This window comes from Aotus nancymaae, unplaced genomic scaffold (genome assembly GCF_030222135.1).
Source record: "Aotus nancymaae isolate 86718 unplaced genomic scaffold, 86718_ANA_hifiasm-v0.15.2.pri h1tg000014l, whole genome shotgun sequence".
Taxonomy (NCBI): domain Eukaryota; kingdom Metazoa; phylum Chordata; class Mammalia; order Primates; family Aotidae; genus Aotus; species Aotus nancymaae.
The window spans coordinates 42,536,028-42,556,110 of NW_026988425.1; the positions used below are offsets into that span (position 1 = coordinate 42,536,028).

At 36.5% G+C, this 20,083-nt stretch overlaps 1 protein-coding gene across 8 annotated transcripts in view; it reads left to right on the forward strand.

Moving 5' to 3' along the window:
• NNT (nicotinamide nucleotide transhydrogenase) overlaps nucleotides 1-20,083 on the forward strand; it is a 96,099-nt gene that overhangs the window by 39,354 nt on the left and 36,662 nt on the right. For all 8 annotated transcript variants that reach the window (XM_012449548.3, XM_012449547.3, XM_012449549.3 and 5 more), the window contains 7 exons: nucleotides 10,172-10,305; nucleotides 10,598-10,789; nucleotides 11,345-11,498; nucleotides 14,815-14,976; nucleotides 16,609-16,719; nucleotides 17,881-18,026; nucleotides 19,128-19,323. In XM_012449548.3, the coding sequence (XP_012304971.1) occupies nucleotides 10,172-10,305; nucleotides 10,598-10,789; nucleotides 11,345-11,498; nucleotides 14,815-14,976; nucleotides 16,609-16,719; nucleotides 17,881-18,026; nucleotides 19,128-19,323 (1,095 nt within the window). The remainder of the gene's footprint in view (nucleotides 1-10,171; nucleotides 10,306-10,597; nucleotides 10,790-11,344; nucleotides 11,499-14,814; nucleotides 14,977-16,608; nucleotides 16,720-17,880; nucleotides 18,027-19,127; nucleotides 19,324-20,083) is intronic.

Here is a 20,083-nt window from a genome sequence, read left to right on the forward strand (position 1 = left end):
GGAATATCAACATTTGTTCTCCATTTGTCTTGTTGAATTTATCTTTCATATGGAGTGGAAATATAGTGCAAAAGAATGACTTTCCATGGTAATTTTTCAAACTTATGTGTTCAGGCAAGGGAATAATTGATACTCTCCAGTTGTGTGATTCCACAAAGAAAATACTGTTTTGATGACTATCTGAAGTTTTCCCCAAAAGTAAGGATTTATTATTCTTTCTCTTATTCTGTATGCATTATGATCTTAAAGAACAAAACTGTCTACTAGATCAGTGATTCCCAACTCTTTTGGAATTACATTACTTTTTTTTTGTTATCTGATTCATGTTCTGTAATTCCCTCCCTTCAATGTATTTTGTGATTATATAGACTTTTGTAATATTGTTCTACAAAGTTTCATTTGTTTTGAGAATATTGAAGACATTTTGAAGAACAGAGAGAAACTTAAGTGTTGTGACATCAAGGGTTGGTAACCACAGGCTGTCTATACACCTCTTCATAGCTTTCAATGAAGACAGAGCATCTTGTCATCAAGTGGAGGATGCCAAAACTGTGACGTTTTCTGTTGTCATTTATCAGTCTTGATTTCTTAGGGTGTATTTGAGCCTACTTTGTGAATGATAGGGCCAAATTTAACAAATGTTCTGTTAGGAAAATTTATGACATAGTTATACTTTGGTTTGGTTTGTTATTTCTCCAGAAGTATGTTGCAATGTTGGTATGCATTATGTTGTCCTTCCTGGCTTTCCCTGGGTTGTAAAGGACTGGGAGGCTGAGGCTCTTTCTGGCAAAGCAGCACAAATAGCATTACTGCTAATGTACTAGTACTTCCCTACCATACACATTTCCATATCTCTTTCCTTCCATTATCCCTGTTCAGTATTAGTTTGGGTGGTCTAGCCCTGAATCTATGATTTTTGCTGTAACAGATTAATCCAACAATGTATAATGGCTTTGATGTTACAGAAATTTACATCTTGCTTAGTAATAGTAGGTTCACACATTGGTGGGCATCTCTTTTTCATATGATCATCTGGGGATTCAGGTTATGACAGCATTGCCATCATCATTATTAGGCTATGAAGGTTGCTCTGGCATTCTCTCTATTTCAGCCAGCTAGGGAGAAAGGGGGATGGAGGAGTGTGGATGAAAGGCCAGGAAGTGGCACACATCACTCCTGCTTTGCATTCTTTTGCTAAGACTTAGTCACGTGGCCAAACCTAACTATGAAGGAAGCTGAGAATTGTCTAGCTCTGTGTCCAGGAATAAGAGAACATAGTATTAGTGTGCTAGGGCTTCCATAACAAAATATCACAGACCTAGTGCCTTAACCAACAGAAATTTGTTTTCCCACAGTTCTGGAGGATAGAAGTTTAAGGTCAGTGTGTCAGTGGGTTTAGTTTTTCTGAGCTCTCTGCTTGGCTTGTGGATGGCTGCCCTCTTGCTGTGTCCTCACATGGTTTTTCCTCTGTGTGTGTACATTCCTGGTTTCTTTTTTTAATGCTTCAATTTTTTCTTCTTTTAAGGACACCAGTTAGATTGGCCTAGGGCCCATCCTAATAGGCTCATTTTAACTTAATCACCTCTTTAAAGGCCCTGTCTCCAAGTACAGCCGTATTCTGAGGTAGTGGGGGTTAGGGCTTCAACATAGGAATTTTGCAGTGGACACAATTCAGCCCATAACAAATACAGATTTTTGTGCACAGCTAACAGCCTCTTTTCTCTTTCCTGATTTGTAATTTTAGTGAATGTTTAATCTGTTCGTTGGAAATCAGAGGAAGCGTCATAGATTTAGAGCCAGACAGAGTAGATTCAAATTCTGCTTCTACTGTTTAACAGCTGATTTGTTTCTCTGAACATCAGATTCCTTATCTCTGCACTGTGGATAAAAATTTCTACCTTGTACAGTTGTTTTGAAGAATACATGAAGAAAAAACCCAGTGTCGGGCTGGGCATAGAGAACATTACTGTAACTTTTTCTTCCATTGGTGATGCCTTGTCTTCTGGATGGTACTCAGGACTACAAATCTTATTGACTTTTGCAATAAAAGTCCAGACAGTCTCAAGGATTATGTGGAACATTGAAGATGGTCCCTCATGAATCTATCCATGAAGTTACATAATGAATATTTATTAGATGACAATGTGGCATGGGTTTCCCTGGGGAGAAACATGACTTAATTGTTTTTTATCTGAATTTTCTGAAGATATGCATTTTATTAAGGCTCTTTTCCCAGTTAACCTCATTCTGATCTAAGTTGAAAAACATGAGAAAGAAAATAAACAGCACTATTTCTATTTTTTTTTAAAACACTTTTAAACTCTTCTGCATTAACAAAATAACAAAATCGGAATGTGTAATACTATTTTATTGCTTCATTTTTTTAAATGATTTTGGTAGCTAATGTACATCTATACCTATCTTGGAGAGAATTCAAAGAATGCTATAGTTTCTATGAGGATATTATATATTGCCTTATTTGTGCTACCATTTAAATTTGGAGAAGTGTAGCCTATGAAATCATGGTAGAATCTTGACTAATTTTGCTTTTTATTTATACAGAATTTTGTAGCTATGAGATGTAAATTATTAAGTCAATCTTTTCAAAATTTTTATAAATATGCTCTTTAATTATGACATAAAAGCTTGTTTTTAGGTTTTTTCTTTAAATAGATCTTCAGGGATTTCTCTAATCTGCTAAAAGATGCTGTTGACTAATCATATTTCCTAAGTATTACATTTAGAAATATCTCTAGGCATCCAGTTTGTAAAAGCCAACTATTTGCCAGCCTGACTTTCTGTCTGGTTCCTTATACAAATAATTATGCAGACAAAGTTTTCCTGTAGTTCTAGGGATAAAGCTCACATATAAAGTACTCTGCTTGACTATTTAAGCTTGGGCCAGAATCTCTTTAGGTTCATGAGACTGTCTGGACTTTTATTGCAAAAGTCAATAAGATTTGTAGTCCTGAGTACCATCCAGAAGACAAGGCATCACCAATGGAAGAAAAAATTACAGTAATGTTCTCTATGCCCAGCCCGACACTGGGTTTTTTCTTCATGTATTCTTCAAAACAACTCTACAAGGTAGAAATTTTTATCCACATGAATTTTTTCATATCTGTGATAAATAGAGTGGAGGGGTTGCCCTGTGTACTATGGAGCCAGCTAAATCAGAGACTCGTTGGATAATGGATCAGTAAATTAGATGTGCAGCACTTTCTTGCCACATTCTATCTTTTACATAATCAATTATCTCTTATTCTCATATGCATAATATATGTATGAAAACCCTTTTGTCCTTGTCTGTAACATTTTAAAAGCTTAAGACAGTATTTTAACCCCATCGGTGATTTTGAAATGTTAAAAGAGCTTTTGGTATGGATCTGTTAGGATGCCTTTAGCTGCCAGAAACAGAAATTCTAATACAACCTGCCCTAAGGTAGGTGATTTCTTGGGTTCTGTTAACAGAACAAAGTCCAGTTATAGCTGTGAATAGGTGTGGGCTGGGACACCCTGACTGTGCTCCTTCTTATTCTCTGCTTTGCTCTCCTCTCTGAGTTGGCTTCATCCTCAGAAGCCAGCAACGATTTCAGGCTCCAGTGTGTACAACACATTATCTAGAGGACAAGGCAGGCCAGTGCTGATGGCTCCCTCTTGAAGAGCAAGGAAACTTCTTTCTCAGAAATTTTTAGCAAATTTTTCCTCATTTTTATTAACCTTGATTGGTTTATGACCATTTCTGAACCAATCCTTCTGGGGAGGGCAATGAGATGCACCTTGGCTTCCACCTGGATTTCTGAACCAGTCACTAATAAGATGATAAGATTGCCCTTAGGTCTTCCAGGCCTGCCTCTGGAGCAGTGATATGATTTGGCTGTACCCCCACCCAAATCTCATCTTGAATTGTAGTTTCCGTAATCCCCAATATCATGAGAAGGACCAGGTGGGGATAATTGAATCATGGGGACCGTTTCCCCCATCTTGTTCTTGTGATAGTGAGCTAGTTCTCATCAGATCTGAAGGTTTTATAAGGGGCTTCCCCCTTCAAGGGGCACTCATTTCTCTCTCCTTCCACCATGTGAATAAGGACGTATTTGCTTCCCTTTCTGCCATGATTGTAAGTTTCCTGAAGCTTCCCAAGCCTTGTGGAACTGTGAGTCAATTAAACCCCTTTCATTTATAAATTACTCAGTCTTGGGCTGTTCTTTATAGCAGCATCAGATCAGACTAATACAAGTGGTTTCTGAGGTCATGTCTCCTGAAACTTGTGGACTGGGTGGATAAATGGAAATCAGTATAGTGACAAAAGGAGGAAATAGATACTGAGTAGATACTAACAATACTCTGCAACATTATGTTGTTATAATGAAGCTTCTTACTGTGTAAACGCTAGAGTTCAAGGTATCTTTCTTTACCTGCTCTATTTTACATTTAGTCAATATAGAGACTATATTACATTAAAAACTGTCCTTATCTTCCTAGTACTTGCTCATGAGAAATCTATTTTGGTTTGGATAAATAGTTCTATAGTTCATATTATTTGTTTGTTTGTTATTGTGGAGTTAAGTATCTCATGTTCTTGTTAAAACAGAAAGTTTTGTTTTATTTCTTAGACCCTCTAGTTTGATGCCTTACAGGCCAGGAAGTTAGGAATTTCCTCATCTGATTACATGCGGTTGAATAATTTCAGTAAATAATGCTGAATGCTCCTTGGAATCATTATACAATTTTGTGGTAAACCCATTTCATCTTCATGTCTTGTTGTTTTTAATATTTTTTGTGGTTTCTTCTTAATTAATTAATTTATTTTTTTCTTTTTGGTGTGATTAAAGTGTCTGTGAGGGCTTGGTTCTTTTCCCATTAAGATAGGATCTAAGAATTTATTGATTTCAGATGATCATGTTAGGTGTGATTCATTCAAAAAGATACATTACAAAATTTTCTGGTAAATCTTTAGCCTTTGGTATTTAGTTTAAGCTGTATGACTCTTTTTGAATTTAGTGCTGTAAAGAAGCCAATGATATATTGTTTTGCTACATAGCAATGAGTTGTTAAAGCTATTTTTAGAAATTAGTAATCTTTTCTCAAGTCACATACGAGGAAAAACAAAAAACAAAGCAGAAGTTAGTTTTGCTAGCAGCTTCTCATTTTAATACTTTTAAAACTGCATCTTAGTATTCATTTATTGAGAAAATACGTGGTTAGCAAAAGATACTATGAATCCAGTAACATTTAAAAATGAATTTACGTGAATCACAGACATATGTGCATATATCAAGAAACAGTACACATGCATGAGGCATTTTTTTTTCAGTCTACAGTCAATTCATAGTGCACATGGAGATTCAAGGATGCCTTACACTAATCTGTGGTACCCTTACTCACTCCAGATAACTGCCAACCAATCGGGAAACTATAATTCAAATTTGTACATGAGTGCTTTAAATACCCAACTCTTTTAGTAATGAAATTGTTGACCAACCTTTCAATGCAGCCTCTTTCCGTTGTAAAATATCAGACCCTAGAGCTCTAAGTAACATTTTTCTCTCTTCATCCACCCTCCACATGGGAGACACTAAGCAAGTATTAGTTACATCAATGAATGAATGAATATTTGAATGATGACTGTGAGAGCTTGACGTCCTACAATTGTCTTGGCAAAAGTGTGGAAATAACGCCCACTGAGAGGAAACTGAGTAACCCTTCCAGGGGAACTCAATGTCCATGAACCAGAAGGGAGCAAGAAATATTTCACAAAGTTGGATATCATGCCAAATCCTTCACCCACTGTTGGTATTGTGTCAGAAAATATTTCTTAAAATTTTTTCTCCTCGTTACTTTTATTCTGTCATGGTGATTGATTTTTTTAAGGGGGCTGGTTTTAGGAAATATAATGATCTTTTTGTGTATCTTTTGCAGATAAATGATAAAATTAATAGAAATAAACTTCAAAAAGGGGAAAAGCCCAATTGGGCCTTAAAAAATACCTCTCATCTGCCTTCTTTTATTAATTTTCCTCTTTTGCAGTTATGTCCCAAAACACCTGATGTGCTCATTATTATTTTCTCTAAGTCTTTGTCAGAATGATGTGTTTATTTTGTCTTTTATATCTAGGTCTTTCAACAAGTTGTCTCTGGGGTGTAGAGGGCATCTCTGTTTATTTGAAGGATTTGCAGTACACATTGGATATATTCATTTCCATGTTATGTATCTAAAAAATCTGGACACATCTTCCTGTTTGTATTCCATGTTTAGTTATACCTGTGTCTCCCTTTCTTAGTGTTTTGGTACACTCCTTAAAGACTGTCCTAACTGCATAGCTTCATTTGTTGTAGAAGGGAGGGCAGAAGACTTTGAGTCAGGCTTTTCAATTAGCAAGTTAGTAGGGTGGAGTATTTCTAGGTTTTTCTAGTGTTCCTACTACCAACTCTTAAACCGCTACTTCTCCTTGACTTAAAGGAGAAACTGGTTGTGATTATCCAGGAGTATTTTATTTTATTTTTAAAATAAAAATGATATGTGGCTTTTATTAGAGATGCTGTAAAGTACAAAGTAGAAAATAAAGATCACCTGTGATCTCTCCATGTCATCCTAACAGTTAACATTTTTTGTTTGTTTTTACTGGTTTTTGTTGAATTTTCCATTTGTATTTATTGTTCACTTATCTATAGGATTATGGTATTTTGTTTTTGTTTGAATTTCTGTGAGCTTTTCATCAATTTGTGTCTGTTTTTTGAGAATTGTAATATATACGTTTTTCATATTTAAATCTATTGATGTTTTCTTTTGTAATTTTCTTCATTGCTTTAAGCTTAGGAAGTGCTTTTTTTTATCCACAGACTGGAGAGATATTCACCAGGGTTTCCTTTTTCCTCTTTTCTTTCACTTTATGGATTAATTCTCTCCTTTTACAATTAATTCTTATCTTTCTAGAGTTTAACGTATAGTATTAGGTTTGGGTAGATATTTTTTACCCAAATACCTAACTAATCATCTTATGACTTTTGTTCTTCATTGTGTAATGCTGTATTTATTATGCATTAAATTTTATTATATTAGGCTATCAGGGCAATGTAGTATTTTGAAATTGTCTTCTCAGTCTTTCTCTCTCTGGACCTATTCATTTGAGGTTTTGCTCATCTGGAGCTTTTATTTACTACTCTGCTTCTTTTTTGGCTTTATTTCTTTCCCTTCTGTTTTTAATTTCTATTTCTGCACTTTCCAGAATTTTCAAAAAATTAATCCACATGTGAGTGCTTGAAGGCAGCTGCACTGTTACATTCATCATTGTATTCCCTGTAGCCCTTATTAAATTTTTTTAATTTTAAAAATAAAACATTTGGGAGATAAGGGAAAGCACAGAGAAAAAAATAGTCTCATCATTCAAATATACCCTGGTTTTGTTAAATGTTATATGATACAGAATTTACTACAAACTGTATAGTATATGTAATGTACTATATTATATAATATTAATCTATGTATATATAACTGAGAAACACTCATGTATATAAATATATATCTAAACTTACATACTATTTTGTTATGTGCATTTTACTCATAATAATTCCATGTCTTTAAATATTTTTGTGCGACTTAAGTAAAATTTTAAATTTGTTATAGTGATATCCTTTAGTCTGTATACCAAATAAATTAACCTATGTGAAAGAATATGCTATTGTTTTAAAAGTGATTGAATTTCTGAGCAATAATGGGGACAAAACACCCAACTAATCTCTGTTAAAATGCAAACCTGTATGTCTGTTTTTCAAAGTTGTGTTAGCTACTGCACAGTTGTGTTGTGGAGGCTGAATGTGTAAAATGAGAGGAGACAAATGGGTTGTATATTTTGATGTTTCCAGGGAGCCTAAAAATCGTTTTGGCCACTTGATGTCTGGCAAAGTGGTAGCATATAGTTCAGGGACTCATTCTTAGCTATGGATGTCTCAGGAGAAAGAAGGAATCCCACATATCTAGGGCAGGAGAAATAAGTTAGATGCCAGATAACATGTGTGCAGTCATTGGCCAAAGTTGGGTGCAAATAAGGTGGGAGGAAAACCTGTGGTTAACAAGAAGCTGGTAAATGGAGACGAGGCTCTGGACCGCAGAGTGGGGATGGTGATGACAGCAAATACCTGGAAAGTACAGATTGCCCTTTAAATGTGCCTCTTTATGTGGAGGCAGCCATATGATCCATAGCTTTAAATCAATGGAGAGCCGAGCAACATGACCTTTTTTTTTGGGAAGAGTCCTCAGATGAATGTGGTTTGCTTCCTCAAATTCTCATGGTTGAGTAAAGTTTAGTTAAGTATTCAAGGTGCCTTTGTTAGATTACAGTAGGGAGGGTAGAGGAAAGGAATACTTTCAGAGAATTTTGAGAAGTAGTGAAACTACCAGCACTTCAAGTATTGTCTCTGGGGAAAATGTCTTTTGATGCTCTTTATTGGAAACTCAAAAGAAAGAACAAGAGATCTAACAAATCATGTGGCAAGCGAGGCCAGTGTGGCTGGAATAGAAGGTCCATTGGTGCAGTTTCGAGAGGGCATGTTAGAGAAAGCACTTAACCCAGGGTGAGAGGCATTCAGTCCCAGGAGCCATAGGATTTGGATTTTATCTCGAAACTATAAAGTTTATAGCAGAAATAAGGAAGTGCTACATAAGCACTTCACTCATATCTTCACAACCTTTTATTTCCACATGTACTACAAAGGTTATCTTTCCTTTTTGAATCATATGTATTCTAGTCAAGTGGATTGAAAAACATTTTAGTATAAGGTACATTTTATTTTTGATCAATTTTCGTTTATAATATTGGCAGTATTTTTACTAAAATTCTGTGAACACAGAATTAAAAGCTTTCAAAAGACGAGCTTATCAGGCTATTAATACTCTGGTTTCTTTTTATAAAAAAATTTTTTTTTAAGAGATGGAGTCTCACTCTGTTGTCCAGGCTGGAGTGCAGTGGCATGAGAATAGTTCACTGCATCCTTGAGCTCTGGGGCTCTAGTGATCCTCCTGTCTCAGCCTCCTGGGTGGTTAGGATTATAGGCATGTGCTACCACGTCCAGCTAAGTTTTTTTTTTTTTTTGTAGAGATGGGGTCTTGCTATGTGGCCCTAGCTGGTTTGGAACTCCTGTGCTCAAGTGATCCTCCCTATCTCAGCCCCTCAAATTGTTGGGATTATAGGCATGAGCCACTGCACCTGGCCGTGCTCTACTTTAATACTACTAATCTCACAAGTTTATCTTTTGATTTAGGTATTTCCATTGTTTTATGAAATGTGAACATGGTAGCATGCTGACAGTATGAGCCCCTGTTGAACGTATTGATGTATATTAGCTTGAAAAGTCCTAAGGTCTGGGGTTTCATCTTCTATGTAAGAATTAGTGAACTTTTTAAAAACACACTGTGAATTAAAAATGTCAACTATTAAGTGAGGAGAATGCACACCATGAGAACAGGTACTTTTTCTGTTTATCTACCACTGTGTTCCTAGAACCAGGCATAGCTAGGGCTTGACTCACTATAGACACCAGTATATAGTTGTTGAGTGGGAATAAGTGTCTGAGGGACTCCTAAATCTTTCGGAGTTGTAGGTTTCCACTGTTTTGCTCTCTTGGCATTTTCCCGTCTCTCCTCAAAGTTTTCTGTGTTAAATTACAGTAGGTTAATATGATGTGTCAGAAAATCTGGTGACATATGTTAAGATAATTGGCAAGATTCTATTTTGTAATTCATAAATTAGTATTAACTGTACCCTTGACATTGGTGACCTTTATGAATTGTTCAGTTGGGTGGATATAGTTTCCACGGTGGTTTATTATTATGATTTTTTTAAAAAAAACACTCAAACTGTTTAACTTTTTATGAATGCTGTGGTGCATAAACCAGGTAGAGAGAGCAGTGCTGAGATTCTCATGCTGAGCAGATGGCAGGGCCTGCTTGCCAGCCACATAGCTCCCTCCTGCACACTGCCTTTGCAGCTCACGCTTGTCATAGTTTTTTCCTTAGGAGAATGCCCAGTCTCATTCATGCTATGATCTTTCCAAGAGAGAGTTAAAATTTCAGATGTTAAATTCCTGGATGCCCAGAGACTACTGTAATAATTAGACTTTAAGGCTTTAGAAAGTGATAATATAACTTGTGCTGTTTTATTTTATTTTATTAGGTAAAAAAGCTCCAGTTTTATTTAATAAAGAAATGATTGAGTCAATGAAGGAAGGTTCAGTTGTTGTGGATTTAGCTGCTGAGGCTGGTGGAAACTTTGAAACCACAAGGCCAGGAGAACTCTATATTCATAAGGTACAGCAAAATGCATTTTCTATCTGCGTTCACTTCTCATGTCTTCAGTGATTTATGAGGGAGTGTTTATTTCTTTAAATATTTAGAGCCATCGAGGCCTGAAATTTTAAAATTAAAAATAGACATATTTAACGCTCCTTTTGAAATATGTATTTATGTTTATGGGCATATCTGTATAGTTATAAAGATATATAATTTGAAAACTTAGCATTGAATATGAATGAGAATTGTCCTAGAATGAATGTGAACATAGGGTGGATAGACCTTTTTGACTATAATTTTGTTCATTTAGGGAATTACTCACATAGGCTACACAGACCTGCCCAGCCGAATGGCCACACAGGCTAGCACCCTATATTCCAACAACATCACCAAACTCCTGAAGGCCATCAGCCCGGACAAAGATAATTTTTATTTTGATGTGAAAGATGACTTTGACTTTGGTACGATGGGTCATGTCATTAGAGGAACTGTAGTGATGAAGGTAAGTAAAGAGATCTATTTCTTCCTGTGCTTTTAATGTAAATTTGTTTTAGGATTTTGTTTATGGGAGAATCCTATTTTAGAATTGAGACATATTTTAATAAGGTATTGGTATGCCAGGTTTATGCTGGCATAAAACATATTTGAAAATGGTTTGAAATGCAGAATTATTTAAAGAAAAATATTTTGAAGACTTAAAAGTACATGACTTACCAAAACTGTATACTGCTTTTGAAAAATGGAGAATGAACAAACAAACTGAATAAAGTAAAAATTAAATATTTCCCCCACTTATCTGCTTTTAAGGGTTTGATTTGCATTCTTGCGTATATGTCCTATACACATACAAATTACATATTTATGTATGTATGTGTAACACGGATATTAGTATTTATATACACGTGACATATTTATGTAAAATGATGTTACAAATGATATGAATTTATATAAAATTATATTTAAAAGAACAGGGTTTCAAAAAATAGTAACCTATTTTAAGCAATTTTAAAATGCTGGATTGGCTTTTTAATACGTACTATTTTCTAATATCTATTAGGATGGTAAAGCGATTTTCCCAGCTCCGACACCGAAAAATATTCCTCAGGGTACTCCAGTAAAACAGAAGACAGTGGCTGAGCTGGAAGCTGAAAAAGCAGCTACCATTACACCCTTCAGAAAGACAATGACATCGGCTTCTGCGTATACAGCAGGTGAGGATACTATTTAACCAGGGTTTAGTCCTGATTGTTTGATTTTGCAAGTAATATATTAATTGTCAAAATTAGTAAATGAAATGCTGTTGTCTTTTTTGGATTCCATTAGTAATTGGACCTGATAGACTTGATTTTTCAGCAGCATGTTACTTGTCTCACCTCTACAGAATTAGAGATTATTTTCTGGGCTCAATAAATAGAGGCACTGTGCTAAATACTGGAATGAAAGCATGAAATGATATGCAGGCAATAAACATTTTTCCTTTTATAGAAAACATTTTAAATACAGTCTTTTATATATGTTAAAAATATACCTATTATGTACATGTATGCACTGTGCTAAATACTGGAATGAAAGCACGAAATAATATGCAGGCAATAAACATTTTTCCTTTTATAGAAAACATTTTAAATACAGTCAGTTATATATGTTAAAAACATACCAATTATGTATATGTATTTTTGAGATAGAGTCTTTCTTCATTGTTCAGGTAGCAGTGCAGTGGTGTGAATATGGCTCACCATAGCCTCAACGTCCTGGGGTTGAGGAAGGAAGTTTCCCACTTCAGCCTCCTGAGTAGCTGGGACTACAGGTGCATGCCACCATGCCCAGCTAATTTTTGTAATTTTTTTTTTTTTTTTGTAGAGATGGAGCTTCACCATGTTGCCTAGGCTGTTCTTGAACTCCTGAGCTCAAGTGATCCTCCTGCCTTGGCCTCCAGAGTGCTGGGATTATTTTATCTACATCAAATATATTGAGAAGTGATGTATGCCATATTTTGCTGGTGTTAAATGCATATAAGTTTAATTATGTTTTTTCTATTCTTTGTAAAATATCAGCTGCGATTATCTACACATGGGTAAGACTAGGGAACCAAATGTTTGCCTTAAAGAATATATACTACAATATAGGCTATTGCCCATGAACATTTGACTAACATTTTAAGTTACCAACTTGTAAAAGAATTCAGTATTTTCATTTAGATCTCTTTCTTTACAATTTGACATAAGTTCTTTGTTTTTAAATTCATCTTCATGAAAACATTAAATAATTTATTGTAAAGTGGTGATTAATATTCATCCCGACTATTCATTGTTAGAGGCTGAAATATGGATATTTGATTTTAAATTGGTTTCTGTCTCAAAGAATGAATTAAAAATGTTTAGATCTATTCAGAGCCAAAACAAAAACAAAACAAATACAAACTATAAAGAACTAAGGACCAGCATCAGGCACATAGAATTCTTGTAGACTCAGCATTCTCTAAATTCCCATGTGAGGCCAGATGTTTTAAAGCTAAACATGTAACTCTCCTTGAATAAAGAGCAAGCCTCAGCAAAATGACTGAAAAAGCCTCTAGTTGTGAATACTGTGAGTAGCTGAAGCAGTGTCCCTACTTGCACTCATTTGTTAAAAAAAAAAGAAAAGAAATGAGGTTATTGTGTTGTACATGGAGCGTATTATGAGTAGGATTGTAAATTTCCATTTCTCTTTCAGATTCATCAGGAAATGTAGTGAGGCACATATAATGATTTATTTTTCTAGATTTCTCTTGTATTTCTTGAATCAGGGCATATTGCCTCTTAATATATATGACAGTAGCATATTCCAGTGAATAAAAGGATAACCTTATATGTGTTTTTCCTTACCTTAAACATCCTCTTTTATATTAAAAATAAGCATTTTTAAAATATGTATTAGGAATGTATTTGAACAGCATTCTTCAAAGAATATGATTTGCTTTCTCTTCTTTCTTTTGTCAGCCTTTCTCTTCCTCTATTATACAGACTATAGAAATATAATCTGACATACATTACTAAATATATTATAGAAAAGACATCAGTTCATTAAATAGTTGATAAGAAAACCTTCAGATGTATGATACAATTTCTATCATAGATGCCTAACACAAAGGATTGTGGATTGTGATAAGATAGTGCTTCTTGGCTAATACGGCCTTAATAAAAGCTAGCATTTAGTGAATCCTAGGCATTGTGGTAAATACTTCACACGCCTTAGCTCATTTATTTTTTACAAAAATTCAGCGAAGTGGGTGTATTATGATTTTCTTTTCCAGATTAAGACAGAGAGGGTTGATAATTTTACATACGAAGACACTGAAGCACAGAGGGGTTAAGTAACTTGCCTGAGAAGACATAGCTAGGGAGCAGTGGAACCAGGATTCAAACCAGACAGACTGACTGAAGACAACATATTCTTATTCACAACCCTCTACCACTTCTCTAATTTTTACCTGGAAGGCAAAACAGTGTTGTATCTGACTCTCTTACCACATGGTTAATGGGCTATGCATTGGAACCTTGGATATATGATATGTGGGTAGGAAAATATAAATTAAAACTACAGTCATATTGAATGATTTAACATAAAATTAATATCATTCTCTAGATATTCCAGTGGTGCCACTTCCAAAGTAATAGTTCATACCAAGGAAAAAGTTTTCTTCTTCAGGAAAGTTAACTTCTAGCTCCCTGGTCACCCACTGTCATTTTCTTTTTACTGACCATGAGGTAACCCTTTCTTTTGTTGCAGAACAACTGTCCACATGTTTGCTATTAAGGAAGGCGATAATTAAAGATGTATGTTTAGAGCTGTTTGTATTTGGCACATTCTTAACTTAATTTGTATTTTTTTTTCCTTTTCTTTGTAAAATCCTGTTTGCTGACTTGGTGTTGAGGCTAGAGCTGACTGCCCTGGCCAGCAGTCCAGTCCAGATTCAGGAGCAATTGCAAAACTTGTGTCCCGGGTGGGTAGAAGCCATATGTTTTGGGGAGGTGCTGGAGTGAATGAAATTCTTCCTACTCTTCTAAAACCCCTATTCCTCAGCCAAATCTGAGAGTGACATAAAATTGGCCTCATAAAAGTCTTGTCTTATAAAGGTTCTGTCTTGCCCAAGTAGAAAATACTTTGATAGGTCCTCCATAGGGCTGTAATCGGGAAAAAAAATGCTTGTATAAACACATGTGGCATAGTCAATGAAAGTTACAACAGGAAAGAGGACAAACCACGCAGAGGAAAATGTGCAAATTGTTATTAAGGTGACTCATAAATATCGCTAGGTCTTTATAGCTTATTTTTGCGGTGGGGGGGCGTGGTCAGAAAGTTGAGTTTTGTCCACACTATTCCCGCATCCCCTCACTTCTCAATTGTCAAATGTCTAAAAAAATCTGCTCACTGCTGGCAAGGGAGTGAAATTTAAAAGCATTGACTATTCCACATATTTGTGTGTGTGCTTTTAATCTTGTTGAGATAACTGGACGTCAGCTCACACTCTTTACCCTCTTTCTGTAGGTCTCACGGGAATACTGGGTTTGGGCATTGCGGCTCCCAATCTAGCCTTTTCTCAGATGGTGACCACTTTTGGCTTGGCTGGCATTGTGGGCTATCATACCGTCTGGGGAGTGACCCCTGCTCTCCACTCACCACTGATGTCTGTGACGAATGCAATCTCAGGTTTGTTCCTCTCTTGTTCTTCCTCATCTCAGGTTTTCATAGGCTTACTTAGCTCTAGGATGCCTGTCAATGAGGTTTATAAAGTCTGTGTTTTCAAGTTGTTTTGCTTGGCATCTGAGGCATATGCTTTGGTGATCTAAGGGTTCCCAGACTCCCAGAGGGTATGGGATGTGGGCCTGCAAAGTAAGAGGCCGTGGGAGTGTGTCAGCTCTTTGGACTGCTCTCATTTTAAGCAGTGCAGAACCACTATTACTTCTTCCAAGTTTGATTTTTTTTTAAGGAAGGGATTCCACTGATAAAATGTGAAAACCAGTGTTCTACAGAATCATAGTTGTAATATCCTATAGGCTCTCCTTGGATTCAACTCAATATTCAGCCTAACAAGGCTACAATAGGCCCTGTGTTACATCAGGTTCACCATGAAGCTATGGGACGAGAGAAAACAACTTTCCAGTGAGGTGGCATCAGGAATTTCTGTTTGGTACCAGTCTTTTCAGAGTTCATGTAGCAGTCCACACAGCTGCCCAGTGCTGAGACCAGCTTAGTCGTAGAGACCCCAACCCAGGCGGCGCTGAAGGAATTAAGTAACAGAAACAAAGACAGAGTGCAAAAGTGGGATCAAAGTGGGATCATCAGGGGTCTGCCAGCATTTCCAAGCTGACAGCCCAGAGCACACTCTGACCCACATATTTATTCTTTGTGAACAAGTGATTATTTTTAATAAGCAGATGCTCAGTGTTTCTTCATAGAATAAAGATAGGCTAAACAGGCAGATAGTACCTGTTCACTGCTAAGATAGAAATAAGCTAAAAAACACTCTTTGTGAATCAGCAATGGGGACAAGGTCAAATATCCTGTGTTTTGGGAGCTGGTTTAACTAGTGCATGACCAGTACATACTGCTTGCTTATTCTGGCAGTTTCCTGCCTGGGGATGGCTCGGTGTTCCTTGCCATGGCCTCTCAGCAAACAACATATACTCCATCACACACATGTCAAGACCTCCTCCCAACAGCCCAGGATCTGTTCTTTTGTCCCCTAGCAATGGTTCAGATATGAGGGAATGACAAGCATGGGAGCTGGTGGCTTGAAAGCCTTAGGGCCAATAGTCATCTTTTATGACATTGCCATAGGCACAGCCTCCAGGATCTCTGCAGAGAACACGTCTAACTCCAATAGGTACTGCAGCCAGGAAAATCCAAAGCTAGGCATCACCAGCAGGCATTTACAGTTCATGAAGAGTTTCTTCCAGTTTAGATGCAAGTTACCTACTCAGGTCACTTTTTAACCATAAGCAGTGTTGTCTATAACATTGGTGGATTCCTATCTGCGTTAGAGGAACATAGCTAGAAAGTTAAAGGAAAGTCCAATTCCTATGCAGAAGGAGAAAAAGTTTTGTTAACCCTTTGCCCACAGTAGTAATTTGAGTGAGAATGGTGTGAAGGCGTGTTGTGAACAGTCTGCATAAGGAAAATTGTTTGTATCATTTTAATGAGGGTATAAGGAAGCTGCCTTGTTTTTTGATGTTGAGAACTTTGCCCTCTATGAATCTATGTATGTGAGGTACTTCAGCTATGACGTTGGATTTGGTGGTTTCACTATCATTATTCACCATGTTGATGCTTTCTTTCTAGGGCTGACTGCAGTTGGTGGGTTGGCACTGATGGGAGGACATTTGTATCCTTCCACAACTTCTCAGGGCCTTGCTGCTCTTGCCACATTCATATCCTCCGTCAACATTGCAGGTACAGTGTCAGTGAAAGGCCTCAGAGTACTATTTTTAATGGAGACATGCAAAGCAAATATAAATCAGTATAAAATAGACATTCTTATTTTAAGAATTTAATTGAGCCTTTAAAAAAGGTCTCACTCAGACCGTAAATGCTCTTTGTGCAGGAAAATTAGTTATTTTGCCCATCTGTAATTTTTAGAAACTCTTGATAAAAGAACAAGCCCCAGTTCTCCAAAACAAATAAAACAATGTCTTGCTGCAAGTTAACTGGAAAGTTATTGAATGCATAGCTTTGAATTAAGTTGAGTTAGCACTATCACCATAACATCTATAAGTGAGTATAATTTCAGATAAAATGTTAGTCTTTTGCCTTATCCCAGCCAGCATTTGTTCCTGGAAACTGAAAGCCTAGCCCATCACTCATGTGTGAGACTCATTTGATGCTATTTTGTAGCTAAAAATTCTTTAATGTGTCCAAGAAGCCTGGTAAATGTTGATATGGTATTTTTTTCTTTTATAATTTATTATAGGGTTTTACAAAAGTAACAACCTACTGGAAAAAATACAATCTTTGATCTTTCACATTCCCAGGCTTTTTGAATGGCTTTTTCTTTTAGTCATACAGAAATATCTTTGCATTCTGATAGCAAATTTTCTTCCTGGATATATTTAGTGTTTTTCCCCCACCTCTTTAATGGAACTGGCTTGAGTAATAGACTAACTTTAAATTTTGGCTGGGTATGGTGGCTTACACCTGTGATCCCATCACTTTGAGAGGTCGAGGTGGATGGATCACCTGGGGTTCAGGAGTTCGAGACCAGCCTGGCCAACACGGTGAAACCTTTCTCTACTTAAAATACAAAAATTAGCCCAGCATGGTGGCACGAGCTTGTAATCCCAGCTACTCGGGAAGCTAAGGCAGGAGAATAGCTTGAACCCGGGAGGTGGAGATTGCCGTGAGCCAAAATCATGTCACTGCACTCCAGCCTGGGAGTGAGAACTCCATCTCAAAAAAACAATTTTTTTTGAGATTGCAAAATGTTACCTTATATTTATTCCTAGGTGGTAAAGATGTGCTTAAAATAGAAAAATTATAGCACTTTAAAAAATCATGTTGCTCAGTGAGTTCAGAGAGGTACCTCTTCACATTTTTTATTCCTTTTGCTTTGCTAAGGTGGCTTCCTGGTGACTCAGAGAATGCTGGACATGTTCAAGCGTCCCACTGACCCCCCAGAATACAACTACCTGTATCTTCTCCCTGCTGGCACCTTTGTGGGTGGATATTTAGCTGCCCTCTACAGTGGTTATGACATTGAACAGGTAAGAGGCTCTTCGAAAGTTTTTATATTTACCACAATATTTTCTTCTCTATTAGATTTAACATTGTTAGGTTACCCTAATTCAAATTATTAAGCAAATAAAACTCTTTCAAGCAAATAGAACAATAATCTTAGAAACATCTTGGTCAAACTGAGCATTCTCTTCCCCTAAGGATCAGGACCCTGGATTCTAGAGACAGATTTTTCTGGTAACTGAGTTTAAATATGGGTTTATGTCTTTGTTTCAATACATTTTTCCACATGTAAAAAAGAGTTAAGAAGGTTATCAGTATCTTCATTATGTACCTAGCTACACTGTGGAAACATTTTTATTAGGTACTATTAGTTATTTTCCTATTTCTTCCTCTACAAATCCAGCATATCATCTCTTGCTACCAAGAGATGTGATGCCAATTCGTTAAAAAAAAGGATAGTTTAAACTTAATGCTGTATAAGAAAACAGAAATAATCCAGCTGGACTTTGAAAGTTCCAACTTGTAATATAACAGAGCTTCAACTTTGTTCTGAACTCCGCATTTTCTATTTCTTTTCAATGACTGTCTTTTAGTTTCTTCTGTGTTTCCAACATGGAGTATTTACTGAATGAACAAAAGTTTTTTTTTTTGAGAAGAGTTGGAGCAGTGAGTCAGAAAGACCTTAGTCTGAATCCCAGATTTCCAATTTACTAATCATTTGCCTTGGAGAAAATATATAACTTCTTTAAGCCTTGATTCTCTCTTTTACAAAATGAGGATAATGATTTTTCCCTTTTGTGGATCTCATGAGACTGTTACAATACAAGTAAAATATATGGCACAGCCCCGGCACTTACATCAGAGGTTGACTCTTTTACAGCATTTGGTCAGATTTAGTATTTTTAGATCCAATGATAACTCCATTTACATTTAGGTACTTTTATGTGTTTTTGTGCATGATATCAAATCCAGAAGAAACCAATTTATATAAACAATGTAATTGCAGATACAATTTAAGTATTTAATATTGTAATATTCCTAATGGATAGGAAATATATTGAACTCTCTAAGCTAATAAACCAAAGGTTTTAGTAATCTCTCTATCTCCTCCCTTTCCCTTTGAAAAGATCATGTACCTAGGCTCGGGTTTGTGCTGTGTTGGTGCCTTGGCTGGGCTTTCCACCCAGGGAACAGCTCGTCTTGGCAATGCATTGGGAATGATTGGGGTTGCTGGAGGACTGGCAGCCACCCTCGGAGTCCTAAAACCGGGCCCAGAATTACTAGCTCAGATGTCTGGAGCGATGGCTTTGGGTGGTACCATTGGTAAGCACTTGTGGGCTTCAGCCTTTTTGTGAACTCCAGTTTCTCAATATATTCAATATATATTTCTGTCTAAGGTCCGTATTGATGAAATAATTAAATTGCATTCATGGAAGTTGCTTTAGTTAATATTATTCTGGTGAAATTTCATCCCGGTTCATGTAATTCTCATTCAAATACAAACATTTTAAAACACTGAGTAAGTGCATCAACTGAGTCAAAATATCCTGTACCCAATTCTTATTTTACTGGCTGTGTCCTGTTAGTTGATAATGGAATGGGGGATTGGAATCCTTATATATGTACTATATATAGGCTAACTTTTGTTCTGCTGGGTATCAATAACAGCCGAAGATTCAGCTTCATAGGCCTGTTAAAAATGAAAAATACATGTGCCAGCAGAAAAACCACTGTTTTATTTAGTTTTGTGCTGGATTGTTAAATTTTCAGAAATTTTTAGGCCAGACATGGTGGCTCACACCTGTAATCCCAGCACTTTGGGAGGCTTATGTCGGTGGATCACTTGAGGCCAGGAGTTTGAAACCAGCCTGGCCAACATGCTGAAACCATCTCTCCTAATAATACAAAAAATTTAACTGGGCATGGTGGCATACAACTGTAATCCCAGCTTCTTGGGTGGCTGAGGCATGAGAATCACTTGAATCCGGGATGTGGAGGTTGCAGTGAGCCGTGATCATGCCACTGCACTCCAGCCTAGGTGACAGCAAGACTCTATTTGAAAAGAATTTTTTTTTTTCCAGGA